General features: G+C 47.0%; 1 protein-coding gene across 1 annotated transcript in view; it reads right to left on the reverse strand.

Annotated features, from left to right (window-relative positions):
- The window catches only part of RAB2A (RAB2A, member RAS oncogene family), a 281,508-nt gene that overhangs the window by 181,184 nt on the left and 82,700 nt on the right, over positions 1-17,624 (reverse strand). Inside the window, exon 3 of the mRNA XM_085605560.1 lies at positions 6,987-7,054. Coding sequence (XP_085461686.1) covers positions 6,987-7,054 — 68 coding nt within the window. The remainder of the gene's footprint in view (positions 1-6,986; positions 7,055-17,624) is intronic.

Here is a 17,624-nt window from a genome sequence, read left to right on the forward strand (position 1 = left end):
GTGTTCGATCCCCCTCATCAAGTGTTTCAGGCCCATGCTCCATCGGTCTCAACATGAGGTGCTGTAGTGTTCAAAGGAAATTATATTTCCCCTACGGCGGACCCAATCTGCCCAGATTTTCTTGTGTTTTTTCGGACCGCCCCTGGCTACACAGACCGGTTGCTCTAGGTCCATGCATTTTTCTAGTCCTACTTTAATTTTGTAAGAGACGGGGCTTCCGAGGCTTTCCAATGTCTGGCTATGTTGTATTTGCTACCACGAGCTCAGGCTGTAGTAGGCCTCTTTTGTATAGCTTGCCGTCTAAGCTGTCTGTGATGTGTAGGAGAGTGAGTGTAGGGTTGTGAGTAGGGTCCATCTCAGGACTCTTTCGATACAAGTTGTGACCCCCCTCCCCCCTTTCCAGTATGGGGTCAGGACTGGGCAGCTTTAGGTCATGTGTAAAAACCCTGTAGCATTTATTTTGAGGTAATTTTCCCAGGGTCAGTGCTTAATTTGAGCCAGTGGTTTCCGGTGCTCGGCTACTAACTGCCAGCACCAGGGCTTTTGATAGTCTGCCACATGGTGGTGCTGTCTGGCTAATTTAGGTATGAGCACAACAACAGCCGTTTATTAGTTCAATATCAATTGACAATGACTAATACCTGCCTCCTAAGCCATTCGTAATGCTTTGGGGGCCTGGAATAGTATGAATTGTCACACTTGTAGGAGTATGATTGTTAGTAGCTGTGTTTGTACTGTCATTGGCAGCTGGCAGGGGCAATGTGTGGTACAAGATGCAGTGGTCTCCTGACGGGAGCCCTGGCACTTATTCTTTTACAAATTAAGCACTGCTCAGGGTACAGTCGGTGTTCCTAGCAGGTATTATGAGGAATTTGATCGGTTGCTGTGCAGACCGGCAGGGTCCCCAAAGATCCACAGAATCTGGAGGGCCTGCGGACCAGACCATTGTGAGTCCACCAGGAAAATTAGGATTCAGTCTGCGTTTAGTGCAATCTTGTTCGATATCCCAGGCCCTCACTAGAAATCCCAAACAAATGCATCTATTCTAACCCATTCTGTCGGGGCTCAACAGCAAGCTAAGCGCAAGGGTGTCAGGGGCCATCCCTGTCACATGCCCTGCCATACTGAGAACATGCGACAATGATCCACCGAAACGGGTCATAAGGTCGTCAGAGTAGATTGACGAAGCCTATGTATCAGAGGCCAAAATTAATTTCAGTAAGGAGTGCAAACAGGTATGCCTAGTCCACCGAGTCGAATGCATTATGAAAGTCAACTAGAAGCAACACTTTTTCTCTAGATATTCTGGACCCGAGTGCCAGGACATTCTGTATATGGCGGATGTTGTGTTTTGTGGCTCTGCCTACCATAAATCAGGATTTGTATGGGTTGACCAGCGTACCCACTACCTTTAACAAACAGCCTGTCGTCGAGATAGGGGAAGACTGGAACCCCTGATCTCCACAGATGAGCTGCGATCACCACCATCACTTTCGTGAACACCCGAAGGGGAACTGGTAAAACCAAAAGGGAGCACAGTAAACTGAAAATGCTTGTGGGCCTACAGTGAACAGTAGGTAACATCTGTGGGCTGGCAGGACGGGGGGGTGGAAATAGGCGACCTTCAAGTCCAACGATACCATCCAGTCTCCGGGATCGAGGGCAGACAGGACCTGAGCCAACGTGAGCATTTTGAAGTTCCCCTTCAGGAGGAAGCAGTTGAGGGCCCTGAGGTTTAAGATAGGACGCAGGTCTTTTTCCTTCTTGGGTACTAGAAAGTAGTGGGAGTAACAACCAAGACTTACTTCTGGCACAGAGACCTTTTCGATAGCGCCCTTGGCCAAGAGCTGCAACTTCCTGCCAGAGGAGGCCCAAGTGATCCTCCAACATGCGATTGAGTGCTGGTGGCATGGAGGGAGGGGTAATTTTGAAGGGGAGGGAGTACCCCCTTTGGACTATCTGCAAAACCCACCTGTCTGACGTGATGTTTGTGCCAGTGGAGGAGGTGATGGTAATGGTGAATACTGCCTGCCCACTGGCCTCTGGTGGCCCTGAAAGGTCAGACGAGGAGGGTTTGGCGGCTCCCGCACAGGGGAAAAGGGTGGACTTGCCCGTCTGCTGGCCACCAGACCCGCATCATTGGGTCCCACGTGCGTGGCCACGCAGAGGCTGGGTAGCTTGCGCTGCCCTGAGGCCAGATTGGGTGGATAGTGGTGGGGCACCGCTTCTGGATCTACGAAAGGGGCGAAAGACTGCCTGCGTGGGCAAGAGGCTGTCGCGAGGCCCAAGGATCTGGCCGTAGACCTAGAATCCTTGAAACGCTCGAGCGCGGAGTCCACCTTGTCATCGAACGGGCGACTGCCATCAAAGGGCATGTCCAGAAGGGTGGATTGGACATCCCCAGAGAAACCAGACTTCCTCAACCAGGTGTAGCGCCTCAAGGCTACTGACGTGGAAACCATTCTGCCCAGAGTCGGTGGTATCAAGCCCACACTGAATGGTCAACTTAGCTGCGTCTCGACCCTCTGTCACTGCGTGGGTGAGAACGGCCCGGGCCTCCTCTGGGCACTGTGGCAGCACTTGGGCAACCGTATCCCACACCGTATGGGTATAACAGCCCAAGAGGCATGCAGTGTTCACTGACCGCAGCGCTAAGCTGGCAGAAGAAAACATCTTCTCCTCAAGGTGATCCAGCTTCTTGGATTCCCTATCTGGGGGAGCTGTAGGGAATGGGCCCTTAGAAGATTATGCTAGGACCACTAAGCTCTCGGTGGTAGGGTGTTGGGAGAGGATAGGTAGGTCCCATCGATGGGACATTCCACGTGCTACCAGGAGTCGTAGACAAAAAAAAAAAAGACAGACAAAAGTAAAAACAAAAAAAGTCTAGTCAAAAAATGACTAAAGGCCAAGCTTCTCTCTGGATCTGCGCTGGCTGGCGCGGAAAAAGAAAGAACTGACGTCAGTGCGCAGGGGTGGGGTCTAAGTAGACACTGTGATGTCATCCAGGTGACCACGACCGACGCCACCTACCAACGTGCAGGGGTACTGCTACAGGAAAATTCTTCAGAGCCAGACTGACGCCTGGGGGTAATTCTAAGGTAAGGAATCAATAACTAATGGTCTCTTTCAGATATATGCTGTGGGGTGCCCTGTGTGGGCTCCGGGGCACACAAGATAAAAAAATGTAAGTACAAGTGTTTCCTTTTTTGAATATTCCAGCTCATCCTGCTTACTTCTGCGTCTTCCCCTGCATATCTTAGTTGAGGGTGACCTTGCGATAAGTCATTTCATAAAAAGGTGCACTAACCTGGCCTAACATCAACTGTATATACAAGAGGATTAACAAAGAAGGATTTTCACGTCCCCGTTTTTCGATCTGCGCATGATCTGGCTGTTTGGGAAGCAGATCTTTTGCACATTTCTAGGGAAGTCTCATCTCGAACTCAATTCCTTCTCAGACAGAATCATGAGCTGCTTTAGTATGTGCACGAGTACATCTGCTCATTCAGCTCACTGGCAGAACTATGGCAGCTCTGGGAGCTGCTTTGGAACATGGACAAAAGTAAGATGGGAATTTCTCTTTTAATGCTCTATCTACCAAGTTAATCGCGGACCATGAAAGATGCAAGTTCTGATATCGGACTCAGAACACTAGAGAAAGGTCAATACTAGGCAACAATTTAAAGAATAATAAGAGTCAATGGGTTAACGGAGAAAATGAATACTTTGGTTCAAGGAATTGATATTTCTTACCAGCATGCAAAATAGAAGGTAGCCTTAGCAGCCCCATACCATGTTGGTAAAAAGTATGCCCCTTTAGGCACCTCATTATGGCACAAACGATAAGCATATTCAATATTAACGGATATTACTGGTCAGTGTAGGGCAACTGTTTCCTGCATTGCTAGTATGCTTCACAGCCTTAGTCAATTTTTAGCAGAAAGCACTCCATCTTAGAACTTGTAGCGTCACTTTTTCAATCAAGTGCATTATCTTGGATAGAATATGCAAATGCAATTCTTATGATGTTGAATTATTTCCAAAATGATGATTTGTTCAGAAGCAGACTGAGCATGCCCATTTGAGTACAGCTTGCACTAGAAATAGTCCCATTCCTATGGTCAATGTACTTCTCATGTGTGCTATAACAACCCTATAATACTTCTGCTGAGCTAGCCCTTAGTATGGCATCATGGTGAATTTCCAGCTAAAGGTTTGCGATTAAATTTATTTATAAAAATGATGCGAGAACATGAACTACTTCCTTAAGAATAACAATTTCTTAATTAAAAATAGTGCTTGATCACCGGATTGAATGGTAGCCTCCAGTTAACCAGATCAAATTCTCATCTAGTCCTAGAATCTAATTTGCGCCATACTTCCAGTTAATTGTATGTCGCTCTTATTACAGGGAGATGCCATTTACATGAGATTCTAACCAGTTGCGGCTGCCAGCTATGGGGACTGGGGAGAGAGGGGCAGCAAATCACCAGCGTCATGACATCCGATTGGTAAGAGGGAGGGATGGAACGAGCAAAAGAAAAAAACAAACATAAATCACTTACTTGGCTTGAACGTCCTTGCTCCGCCCGATCTTCTCCACTCCAGCATGGGCTCAGCCAGCTCCCTTAACCAATCCTGGCGCTATTCTCATGCTGCGAGAGCAGCGCCAGGATAGAATGAAGCGGGCTGGTTGGATGCTCCTTCATGCCCTGCGGGCCTGGGCTTGGTCTCCACCCAACTGTCTAGGACAGCTAGGTGGAGGGCTTCAAAGTACACATGATACTTTCGCTGGCCCAAGACAGCCGACCAAAGTGACATGCGAACTTTGGAGCATCCAGCCTGCCAGCCACTGCTCCTGTCCTCTGCTGCCAAGGACAAGCCCGCATGGCTAGGGGAAGGCTGTCTGCCGCAGTGCGGTGAGTGCGTACTTCGTAAAAATAAAATGGCAATGAAATCTTTATTGCCATTTTACTTTTCCTACGAGGCTCGCAGCGGGCGGGGTTTGACACTCCCCCGGCCCTAGTGAAGAAACCACAACTGAATCTAACTTCAAAACTCTACAGCAGTGCCTCTTGGCCAGAATATGTGTTGGGCGTCTTCTGCATTGGACAGATCTTTGGCAGCGACCTAGACTTAGCCACAAAGTCAGATGACAGTCAATACGTTGCTAAGTGCATTGTGGCTCTGTCTCCATCATGGTAGTTAGAAGTACACATCTCTGCTTCACCTCAACTTTTAGAAAGAATGTAGAGTCCAGCCAGAGAACACACATTCCTCTAGCTCTGAATGGACAACATTCCGATAGCCCACAACATCAACTAGAAGTAAAGGTTTCCATAGACCTCACCAGGAATTTCGTAAGCATTTCTAAACCCTTTTTATCTTTATTCAAGCAGGATATAAGCCCTGGCTAAACAACGCAGAGGCCAACTGGAATGCTACAGTAAGTATAGAAAACATTGATTGACGGAATGTTTGAATTAATCTTAGCTACTGGCAATCACTTGGGCTGCATTCCAATCCATCCCACAACCGGAACAGAAGAAACCTAGGATCCACAGTTTGGACCCAGCCATATCTAAATCAGCCTTGACCCCGCTCCAATAGGAACATTCCAGCCTGAACTGACAGCCGATCTCTACTCTGAACAGGAACACAAGCAACTAAACACTGTTTAGACCTTATTAGGGTTCATCAGCCAGGTATGACTGCTAAAGAGTATCGGGTGTTTGGATGAAAAAAAAGTTCAACTATCTTCCTTTCGTATTTCCCTGCTGAATTACAACATGCATCAAGAAATGATAACTCTAGTGTGGTATTAGGTTTCATGTTTCAAACTGTAGACACGGTGGAAGCGGTGACAAAACAGATGCAGCAAAACATGTGCAGGCTGTTTTGTGTTCTTTTAAATCCTGGTTGCACTGGTCTCTCCAGATACATCCTTTCGGAATCACAGATGGACTAATAAAAGCCCATAAGAGATCAATGAAACTGGCTATGCAATACAACTTTTTTTATTCTTGGATCAGGTATTTTATTCATCAATGCAATACCGATTATTTTCCAGGTTCTTTTAATTCAAGCTCATATTTAGGTGTTATGTGGTAGTTTTAGTACTTTGTGTTATGTATAATCAAGATTTTTTTAATGCAACTGATACGTTTTTGATAATGTGTAAAGGATTTGCCCTTTTGATAAAAAGGATTGCTAATAAAAGTAAAAATGAGCCTGAAAAGTCTGAATACGAAATTTGCATTTTTATGACTCCCCACCAATCCTACCATTTATTTTTATAGTGGAATTTCATTAAATTAAGGTATATGCACAAGGTATGAGCATTCAATAGGAATGATGGGTGACCTGCTTGATGACCAAGTTCAGGCTTTTTTTACAGTGCAGCTCGTAAGCTAGTTTTAAGCTCACCGTCATGTTCGAACCAGGATCACTGGAGGTTTGCTCCAGAAGTTGTATTCGCCTCAGATCTAGGGTTCTATTAATTCTCACAGATCTCCCATGAAAAAAGCGGCTAGTATAGCTGCGAGTCCTTGCAAATGCAACTCAAAGGAAATCTTTATTATAAGTATACATTTTAACACCACTGTAAAAAAATATGGAGATGCAAAACTACACATCACTTACAAAAACAAACGTGTTAAACATATGAGAGGCATCACTCCCTTTTTGGCTGATTTGAACTACTTTTAAACATATAGTACAAACATGGAGAACGAGAGAGTGCATTCTCAAATAAAAAATGTTAAGTTGACTTCAAAATTAACTTATGTATTTCATTTTACTCCTCAAGAACACAGCATAACAAGACTAGAAGCAAAGTCAGTTCAATTGCTCAGTTCTTAGTATGACACTCGCAATGCTGAAATAAAGCACTTGCATATCAGAATCGCAGAAATAATGTGCACTTGTAATCGTCAACACTACATTACAAAGGAATAAGATGTGACTTCTGTAAGTTATGTACTCACTGTGTCCCATATTTGAAGTTTAATCTGTTTTGAATCAATCGTTATCATTCGAGCACCAAATTCTACACCTGGAAAAAAGTGATTTGTAATGTTACATGTACGCAATTGAAAGGTGGCTGCAGTTAGGTGTACAGAATATTAAACAAAAATGACAGGGAACTTAAGGCAGCAATTTGCGTTTCAACCCCGAAATGTACAGCCAGGGATGGTGGTCTAGGGTTCAAACAGAACGTTATGAAGTCTGTTATCAAAACGTTTCATCTATATGTTGAAGGAGGTCATAAAAGGGAGCTTGAAAGAAAACAGATATTACTAATAATGAGAAGTAAACTGCAGCAGCTAAAAGGAAGACTGAAATCTACCCAACAACAAATGTGTGAATGGACTGTGCATGTGAGAGCGATAGGGAAGACTGAAGAAGAAGAAAAAAAAAATGTCACGAAAACGAGCAAAAGAGACAGAAACGAGAATGGATGAGCAAAGGAGTGAGGAAAAGAGTAAAGGGATTTTTCAAGTGTGCACTTACTGGGGTAATGTTACGCAGGTGTGTTTACTAGAAATAAATCCAGGCAACTATGTACATAACATAGAAATGCAAGTATGCACTAAGTGTGTGTGTGTGTGTATATATATATATATATATATATATATATATATAAATTATTTTTTTCTACTGGGAATAAACAAAGGTTACAAGGACGATATAGTTAGGCTCAGATTTCACTCGTACAAAACCAGTGAAATTCAGCAGCTAACTATAACTTACGACCCGTAATGCACGGCATATGACCCCACATATTACATCACTCACGGCCCCCTTCCCCATACTTCTCACAGCCAGGCCCTTGGCCATAAATCGACCCAGGAGGGGGGATGCATGCCCCCCCTTCTAAATATTGGCGGGACCGTGGGGGTGGTGGTTGCTGGGGACAAATTTGGTCTGGGGAGAGGGACCACGTGCGCCCCCCCCACTCCCCCAAAATAACATAGCATAACCCACCCTGGAGGGATAGGAGGGGGCAAAAAAAATAAAGCGTGGTAGACGATGCCCGGTTGTTTTCCACCTTTGCTGCAAAATTGAAGGAACAAAGAAAAAGTGTGTCCCCACCTCCAGGGCGGGGGGGGGGGGGGGGGTAGCTAGGGTATTCCTGCGCCAACCCCCCCCCCCGATCTTTTAAAATGTTTTTTGTTGGGACTCAGACAAGTCCCAAGTTGGCTGCCAATACTTACTGGTTGAAGTGTCTGCAGTCAATCAGAACTCACCATGAGATCTGTTGGACCCCCGGTGGATTCGCGTCTCTAGATATGTATGAATCTTTTTTTTTTTTTTTTAAATAACTCCAAAACTACTGAATGGATTTACACCAAAACACACTCTTGCTGGACCAAGGTCTTGCTTTCTGCCAAATTTGGTGCAACTCCATTAAGCGGTTCGGCCTTTAGTCATGTTAAAAATCCCCTTAGGGAATTGCACAGGGAAAAACAATTTTTTTCTTAACTCCCTTTTTCTCGGCACCCCCTTGAAAAATCCCCACAAAACTTTCCAGACAGAAGCTGAAATGAGTTGTACACAAGTTCTCTTTATTACGTGAAGATTGGTCAAATGGCGCCAGAGTTATTAGCAAAACAAAAAAACACGGTCTCTGGAAACCAGGTCCTAACTATAGCTACCTTATACACTCTTATTACTTACTAAATTAAACATGGGCTGCACATCTTAAATCTTAGCTTGAAAGTTCAAATATACTGAAACAATACTTGTGCAATTCTCCCGGGCGGAATAGGCCATCTAATTTTTCCCTTGCATGCCTCATCCGTAACTTTCAGAACAATCTCCATTAAGCAGGATGGTCTCTCAGTTGTACCACTGTCGTGATGATAGTAAAGTGGGTCCTCAAGAGTGGAGGAATAGCAGTGGGCATAGAATTAAGCCAACAGAAGTTATACACAAATAGCGCCATCAGTTACTTCATATTTAGCAATCTTTATTTTGAACTTGTTGGAGGATTAAATAGAGGGCAGCCGCAGAAGGGCCAGCAAGAACAATTGTTGGATTACTCACCGGCAATCTTTATTTATTCAATTCTCCCTTTACCATTCCAGTATTATACTACGAGGCCTCAACCTCACCAAAATGACATATCTAGCGATGTGTTTTGTAACTGACCGTACTCCTTACTAGGCGCTGCATTGATACAAGGGCAAAAAATGAAGGCAGCGCAACATTGAAAAAAGGCTGTAAGGTAACAAAACCAGCTTTTAAATGGACCACAACAATAATGCTACTTACTATCAGAAGGTCTCCTGTAATTACGGATGACAGGGTTAGGAAATTTAGGCTAGGCAGCAAGAAAAGCTTACTGTTTTGATGCACTTAAGCAGCACCACGGATATAAAAATACTAGCAGGTTTAAAAATTAATTCAAAGGGCACTTAGCTCTTACATCCCAGATCTGTGTCTTTGATCACCCTGTGTAAATTTCACAGAACACTGGCCATTATGTTGCGACCACCATAGATTCTTAAAAGGAACAAACACAAGTCATTCTGAGTTAGTAAGTAACATGATCAGGTGCAAAAACAGGCAGAAGGTAATACCAGTATCACACAGCAACGGTATTTCCTGGAGAGGCTATTACCGATTTGGAGTGCCTGAATCAAAAAAAGTGGGAAAACCCCTCGGCCTGTTATTTCTGCCGAGTAAAACTGCGTGGATTTGCACTTTGCACACTTTTGGGCGAGTAAATTCCATCTGGCAAACACATGTAGTAATATCGCTGACCAATCCATGTAACTGTAAAGAATGTGCGCTACACTCAATTTTAAATCAGGCACATTATTTGCCCTAAATAGATTTAACATGCAGCTTAGAGCGATCTATTCAGATACTACTATGAGAGACCGATACGTTTTTGAAAGGACAGACAGGAGTTTTTCGGAAAAGTAGACACATTACGAAATAAACCACAGGGTCAGCACAATGTTAGATGACTTAAGTGTGTAACCATACATAGACAGAAAGAAGGACATAGCATACACTGTGGACATTATGCTTGCAATACACAGTCATACTCCGTCCGGGCTATAAACCGTGTTAATTAAGAAGGACAAAAACAGGATCTGTGCCAAGGACAAAAACAGGATCTGTGCCAAGAACGCCAGCCACAGGCACAAGGCCTTAAGGCGGATGGTAATGTCGATAGAAAAAAGCAGAATGAGAGATTTTAAAAGGGAAGAAAGACAAAGCTTACAGCTAGTAACAAAATACACTACCATTAGCAAAGCCAATAGGTCTCGCTAATGTCAAAGCTATTGGCGTTGTGAATGTGACTCTTTTAGCTATGTTGTATAGCAGCACATCTGCTGTTCAGCATGGATGAATGTCACAGAAAAAAGGGCTCCGACGCGGCGCTCGTGTGTCAGGAGGGGCAGGACAATTAACACAACAAGGTAGTGTGTGTGTGTGTGTGTGTGTGTGTGTGTGTGTGTGTGTGTGTGTGTGTGTGTGTGTGTGTGTGTGTGTGTGGGGGGGGGGGGGGAGAGAGACATCGCATGCGCTGTTTAGCAGAGTCCTAAAACTGAACGCGTAGTAGTGTAATGTAATTTTTTTGCAGTTTCTTAAAGCACAAACTCGACCTAAAGTTATTAGAGCGCTTTACCTGAGCGCCAGTTTCATTACAAAAGGACACATTCATTTTTCATTCCGATGCAGAGGCTCAAACCTTGTTCCCCTGCTCCAAAGTCTGCAGCTACGGCCGTTACGCCACATCCTCTCATCATTATTGCTATCGGGCCCTGGAGCGGGAAGAAGCGAAAGGGGCGGGTGGGTGGAAGCGGGCAGTAAAGCGACAGGGACTGGGCGGGTGGGAGGGGACAAAAGCGACAGGGACTGGGCGGGTGGGAGGGGACAAAAGCGACAGGGACTGGGCGGGTGGGAGGGGACAAAAGCGACAGGGACTGGGCGGACGATAGAAAGAAGAAAGAAGCGACAGGGACGATGGAAAGAAGAAAGAAGCGACAGGGATGGGGGCGGATGGGAGGGGGAAAGAAGCAAAAGAGATGGGGTGGGTGGGAGGGGGAAAGAAGCAAAAGAGATGGGGTGGGTGGGAGGGGGAAAGAAGCAAAAGAGATGGGGTGGGTGGGAGGGGGAAAGAAGCAAAAGGGATGGGGTGGGTGGGAGGGGGGAAAGAAGCAAAAGGGATGGGGTGGGTGGGAGGGGGGAAAGAAGCAAAAGGGATGGGGTGGGTGGGAGGGGGGAAAGAAGCAAAAGGGATGGGGTGGGTGGGAGGGGGGAAAGAAGCAAAAGGGATGGGGTGGGTGGGAGGGGGGAAAGAAGCAAAAGGGATGGGGTGGGAGGGGGGAAAGAAGCAAAAGGGATGGGGTGGGTGGGAGGGGGGAAAGAAGCAAAAGGGATGGGGTGGGTGGGAGGGGGGAAAGAATCAAAAGGGATGGGGTGGGTGGGAGGGGGGAAAGAAGCAAAAGGGATGGGGTGGGTGGGAGGGGGGAAAGAAGCAAAAGGGATGGGGTGGGTGGGAGGGGGGAAAGAAGCAAAAGGGATGGGGTGGGTGGGAGGGGGGAAAGAAGCAAAAGGGATGGGGTGGGTGGGAGGGGGGAAAGAAGCAAAAAGGGATGGGGTGGGTGGGAGGGGGGAAAGAAGCAAAAAGGGATGGGGTGGGTGGGAGGGGGGAAAGAAGCAAAAAGGGATGGGGTGGGTGGGAGGGGGGAAAGAAGCAAAAGGGATGGGGTGGGTGGGAGGGGGAAAAGAATCAAAAGGGATGGGGTTGGCGGGAGGGGGAAAGATGCAAAAGGGATGGGGGTGGGTGGGGGAAAGAAGCAAAAAGGATGGGGGGGTGGGAGAGGGAAAGAAGCAAAAGGATGGGGGTAGGTGGGTGGAAGGGGAAAAATCAAAAGGGATGGGGCGGGTGGGAGGGAGAAAGATGCAAAAGGGATGGGGCGGGTGGGAGGGGGAAAGATGCAAAAGGGATGGGGCGGGTGGGAGGGGGAAAGATGCAAAAGGGATGGGGCGGGTGGGAGGGGGAAGATGCAAAAGGGATGGGGCGGGTGGGAGGGGGAAAGATGCAAAAGGGATGGGGCGGGTGGGAGGGGGAAAGATGCAAAAGGGATGGGGCGGGTGGGAGGGGGAAAGATGCAAAAGGGATGGGGCGGGTGGGAGGGGGAAAGTTGCAAAAGGGATGCGGGCGGGTGGGAGGGGGAAAGAAGCAAAAGGGAAGCGGGCGGGTGGGAGGGGATGGAGAGAATGAAAACACAAGCCCTCATATGGAGTGCTTAAACACAAATACAAAAAAAGTACTGGAGCAATGGATGGACAGAAGTACGTGGTTCATGCTCTATGGGAGGACCAAACAAAAAGAGGCATGACGCATACTTGCAGTGGAAAAACTGGAATGAAGGATCTGAGAGCGATGCTGAAGCGAACAAATGGTAAGCCTATGGGGGGACTCTAGCCTAGTGATAGTGAACGTCTCGAAGAGTCCTAAAAACGAATGAATGCAAAGCATCCTTTATACTATGTAGTCAATGTTACGCTTCGACACGGTATTAAAAGGGAGTGCAATTTTTGTTGGACACTTATTTTGTCGAAGAAAGACAGGCCCACAAACAGTGTTCTTATAAAGAACATTTGTTCTCAAACTCTCACTGCACAGCAGCGCTTTGACAAAACATTATGGTCTATTGCCATTGAGCAGCTCGTTTTGGGAGCACTAAATAAGAACAGCTTCTGACTAGAAAGTGTTTTTTAAAACAGTCGGATAATTAAAATGTTTTGCTTAAAAATATTTGAATGTGGGCAGGGACAAGATGGCGGCGGCGTAGGAAGCAAACCTTGCAGCCACCCCAACAAAGTGTGCCTTAGACCCTTCCAGTAATGCCAAAATGGAATGAAGGGTATTGAGGGGGGGGGGGGAAGAGGGTGGGAGGGGGTCTGGTTAACACTAACCAAGATCACATCCCATCAGTAGAGAAATTCGGCAGCCGGTCCCCTCCCCACGTCAGCAGGATAGGGTTGTGGTGGCAAGATCCCCGTCAAGACAATCAGGGGGTGGAACTACTGTCTAAGATGCCTCTCAGAGTGAGTGGCAGAGAGGCAAGCTTGGCACTAAGACATTTGCTACAAGTGGCCTGGGCTATTAGATCATACTCTGCACCCTTGATTGCAGACACGTCTTGAAGAGTGACCCATAAACACACTGATGACTCTAGTGGGCCCAGGAAGGAGACACTGGGGGCTTACAGACAGCCATGTGGACTCTCCCGCCTAAATTAGAGAAAAAGCCTTGATAACAGAAGTACATAAAAGATAAAAGGCAGCCCTGGCCTCAAATAGAAGGAAGGAATATAACACCGTGTAAGCAAAGATGCCTCCCGCAGCACTGACCACAAGCAAGTATAAGAGGTATAAAACAAAAGAAATGATGGAATGGACATAATTGAAGAAGTCTGATACTCCTAACACACCAAGCTAGAACAGGGGAGACTGTGATCTTTACCTGACATAGGGAGATTCTGAAGACCCAATCATGCGCTTCTTCATGGACGGTCTATTCCTTAAGTAAAGAGATGACTTCTTCGTGCTGTGAGAAGAAGTTGGAATAGAAGTCAATGAGTTGAAGCAAGATGCCCCCAATCTGGGTCACAGTGTGTCCACAATAGAGGATGCAGACAATGCCACAGAAGAAGAATTAGAAGCCCTCCAAAAAGAATTACTTGTGCTAAGAGAGCAAAATGTGGGCCTACAGGGCCTCCTTGAGGACCTCGAAAATAGATCTAGGAGGTTGAATTTTAGAATCCGGTGAATCCCAGGAGATGCAGAAAACTGAGATACTAAAGGATAAGTTCTGGGCAATTTGCCCAGAACTATAACAGACAGGGATCCAGCTCTACAGAACGCACAGAGTCAGAAGGGCATCAAACATGTGAGAAGTCCCACCTGACATATTAACCTACGTTCATCACTCTAAAGAGGAGAACATTATGGCTCTAGCATAAATGGCAGTCACGACAAAGTTCGAAGGTGCCAAACTATGGCAATAATATTGCAATAAAAATGCATATGTCTGCAAGTAACACCTCTTCTAGGAGAGAAATGAGTTAAATAAAGATGACCCAATTTGTTCGTTCATTCCTTCTGATTCACCTTTATTTGTATGAATGTGGTGAGTATATGTGTGTATATATGGACAAATTACTTACCTTTGGTAATGCTTTATCTGGTAGAGGCATGATCTAGCCACAGATTCCTTACCTTTGAATTTTCCAGGCGTCAGGCTGGATCAGGAAGCCTTTTCCTCAAGCAATACCCTTGCACGCTGATCGGTGGCATCGCTCAGCTCCACGCAACTTCGCCTGCACTGGAAGTGACATCTGCTGCACCTGTATAGGCGCCACATTGGCGCATTGACGTCAGTTACTTTTCAAGAGTTTCTACGCCAGGAGTACAGAGCCATGAAGTGCACCGACAGTGGTGTGTTTAGGACAACTAGGGCACAGATAGGTTTTTAAGGTCGAAGCGGGTCCTTATTAAAGGTGCGGGGAAGATGGGTGGGTCAGTAAGTAATCTGCGGCTAGATCATGGCCCTACCAGGCAATTCATTTGAACATCTGATAGAGACATCTTGCCACAGATTCCCTACCTCCAAATAGGTTCCCAAGCAATACCATCCCTGGAGGAGGAGGGACTGCAGACAAGGTTAGTCCAGGAAGTCCTGCAGGATGGAGCAGCCAAAAAGGCCATCCCTTCGGATTTGACTGTGGAGGCAAAAGTGTTTGGTAAACCTGTGTAGGGATGCCCACGATGCTGCCTGGAAAATGTCGAGGCCGGGAACTCCACGCTGCAATGCTGTGGTAGCAGTCTTAGCTCTGGTGAAATGAGCCCTTAAGCCTTCAGGAAGCTGATTTTAGGCCAGAGCATAGCAAATTTTGATGCAGAGGATGACCCATCATGAGACAGTCCTCTTCTGCACCACACAACCATTCTTTGGTCCATCGTACCCCACGAAGAGTTGGTTGTCCACCGGGAACCCTTTAATGCGGTGAAGGTAGAACAAAAATGCTACTTTTGGGTCAAGATGGTGGAGTCGCTCCTCCTGTTTAAAGGGGTGCAGAGGAGCATAGAAAGTGGGTGAGGTGACTGATTGCCCTACATGGAATACGGTTACCACATTTGGTAAGAAAGAGGCCCTAGTGTGAAGCACCAACTTATCAGGGAAGATGGTCGGGTAAGGAGGCTTTGATAACAGAGCCTGAAATTCGCTCACCCTCCAAGCAGAAGTTATTGCCACTAAAAAGGCTGTTTTGATGGTAAGCCGCCGGAGGGGGCAGTTGTGCAGAGGTTGGAACGGAGCACACATTAGGAATGTGAGAACAATATTAAGGTCCCACTGAGGCATGATGAATGGGGCAGGTGGGAACATATGTACAAGCCCCGTAAGAAATCTATTTACAATAGGGGATTTAAATAAAGAGGGTTGGTCTGGCAGTCTCAAGAAGGCAGACAAGGCAAAAAGGTACCCTTTAAGAGTGCCCAGAGCAGAGTCCTGCTGGTCAAAAGAATCAAACAAGACTTGAGAGAGGGGAGCAGAAAGAGGATCACTACATCTTTGTGTACAATGTTTTACAAATTTATTCCACCAGCAGGCGTATATGGTCTTTGTAGAGGGGCATCTAGCTGCCAAGGAGGAAGGTAAAATGCTATCAACTGCCGCCGCTCAATCTCCACGCAAGAAGGCGTAGAGTTGACAGGTTCGGGTGGAGGACCCTCCCCTGCTGCTGCGACAGAAGATCCTCCCGAAAGGGCAGCCTCATCGGAGGATCGATGCTTAAATGGAAAAGCTTGGGATACTAGACTTTCCGTGCCCAGTCCGAAGCGACAAGAATGACTTGCGCCCGGTCGCTACTGATCTGCTTGAGCACTCTCGGCAGGAGCAGTATGGGCAGAAAGGTGTATAGCAGGCCTGAGCTCCATTCAAGACGCCTCCGAGCAACAACAACCTTGGAAACTCCAATACACAAAACTGCAGACATTGTGCAAACAGATCTAACCAAGGCTCTTGCCACCACAGAACGAGACCTTGCACCACCTCTGGATGGAGTTGCCACTCGTGATCCAACAGGCGCCGAGGGCTGAGTTCGTTCACACTGGCATTCAGGGAACCTGCCAGGTGTTGAACCACCGGGAATATAACCTGCTGTTCAAGCCATGTCCAGAGATGCAGGGCCTCTTGACAGAGTCCACAAACCCACCCTGTTTGTTGCAGTACCACATAGCAGTGGTGTTGTCAGTTAACACATGAACCAGCATTCCCTTGATGGAAGGAAGAACAGCTTTCAAAACTTCACCTCTCCCAGATTCATCTATCACTACTGTGTGATCTGGTTTGGTAAGGGAGAGGGGTCTGCCTCTGACCCAATCGGGTTTGGTCAGCCACCACTGCACTTCTCTCTGAGATCTGGACCATGTCAGAGAGTTTTGCCTAATGCCGCACTCACTGGAATTTCAGGCCTTACTGCAGAGCCTGCAAATGCCATCTGGCATGTGTCACTAGTAGGATGCAGGAGGCCAGGAGGCCCAGCAGCCTCCGAGTCAGTCTCACTGAAATCCAGGATAGAGGCTGAAACATCGGTATCATAGCCTGAATATCCTGGACTCACCGCTCGCGAGGATAGGCCACGAAACTGCACTGTGTCCAGAACAGCTCCGATGAAAGAGTGTCTAGGAGGGAGTAAGCTGTGACTTTGGCACGTTGAAAGTGAACCCCAATGAAAGCAAGAGGTTCAATGTAGTCTGGAGGCAGGAGACAACAGCCTGGGGCGAGCTCTTGGTCAACAGCCAGTCGTCAAGATAGGGGGAAGACTGGAACCCCTTAACTAAGCAGATGAGCTGCGACCATCACCTTGTTGAACACCCGATGGGTGCTGATAAGGCCAAAGGAGAGCACCGTGAACTGAAAGTGCTTGTGGCCTACCGTAAACCGCAGGTAACGCAGATGAGCAGGCAGGTCGGGAATGTGAAAATAGGCGTATTGGGCAGACAAGACCTAAGCCAGAGTGAGCATCTTGAACTTTACTTTTTTGACGAAGTAGTTGAGGGCTCGCAGATCTTGGATAGGAGGAAAGGCCTTGTTTTTTTCAGGACTAGAAAGGGGTTGGAATAGCAACCACAGCCTACTTCTGGTGCCGGAACCCTCTCTATGGCTCCCTTGGCCAAGAGAGTTCTGATTTCCTCCTGAAGCAAGTTCAAGTGGTCCTCTGTCATCCAGTCGTAAATTGAAGGCATGAATGGAGGGGCTGTCTTAAAGGAAAGAGAGTAGCCCCTTCAGACTATCTGAAGAACCCAACTGTCTGACGTAATGTTTTGCCAGTGGTGGAGGCGATGGCAGATCCTGTCACCAACTGGCCGCCCAGGATTTTGAAGGGGTGGACTAGGAAGGTTTGGAGGCTGCAGGGGGAGGAATGGGCTGACCTGACCTCTGGCCGCTGCTAAACTTGCGCTGCCTTGTGGCTTGGATATGGATGGCATGGCTGAAAGCCCCTTCTGTGGCCGCAAGAGGCAGACGGAGGACGCGTGGCCACTGAGAGATCAAAGGTCTTGGCCACATTTTGCGAGTCCTTAAAGCTCCA

The sequence above is a fragment of the Triturus cristatus genome, chromosome 5_1 (assembly GCF_964204655.1).
Source record: "Triturus cristatus chromosome 5_1, aTriCri1.1, whole genome shotgun sequence".
NCBI lineage: Eukaryota > Metazoa > Chordata > Amphibia > Caudata > Salamandridae > Triturus > Triturus cristatus.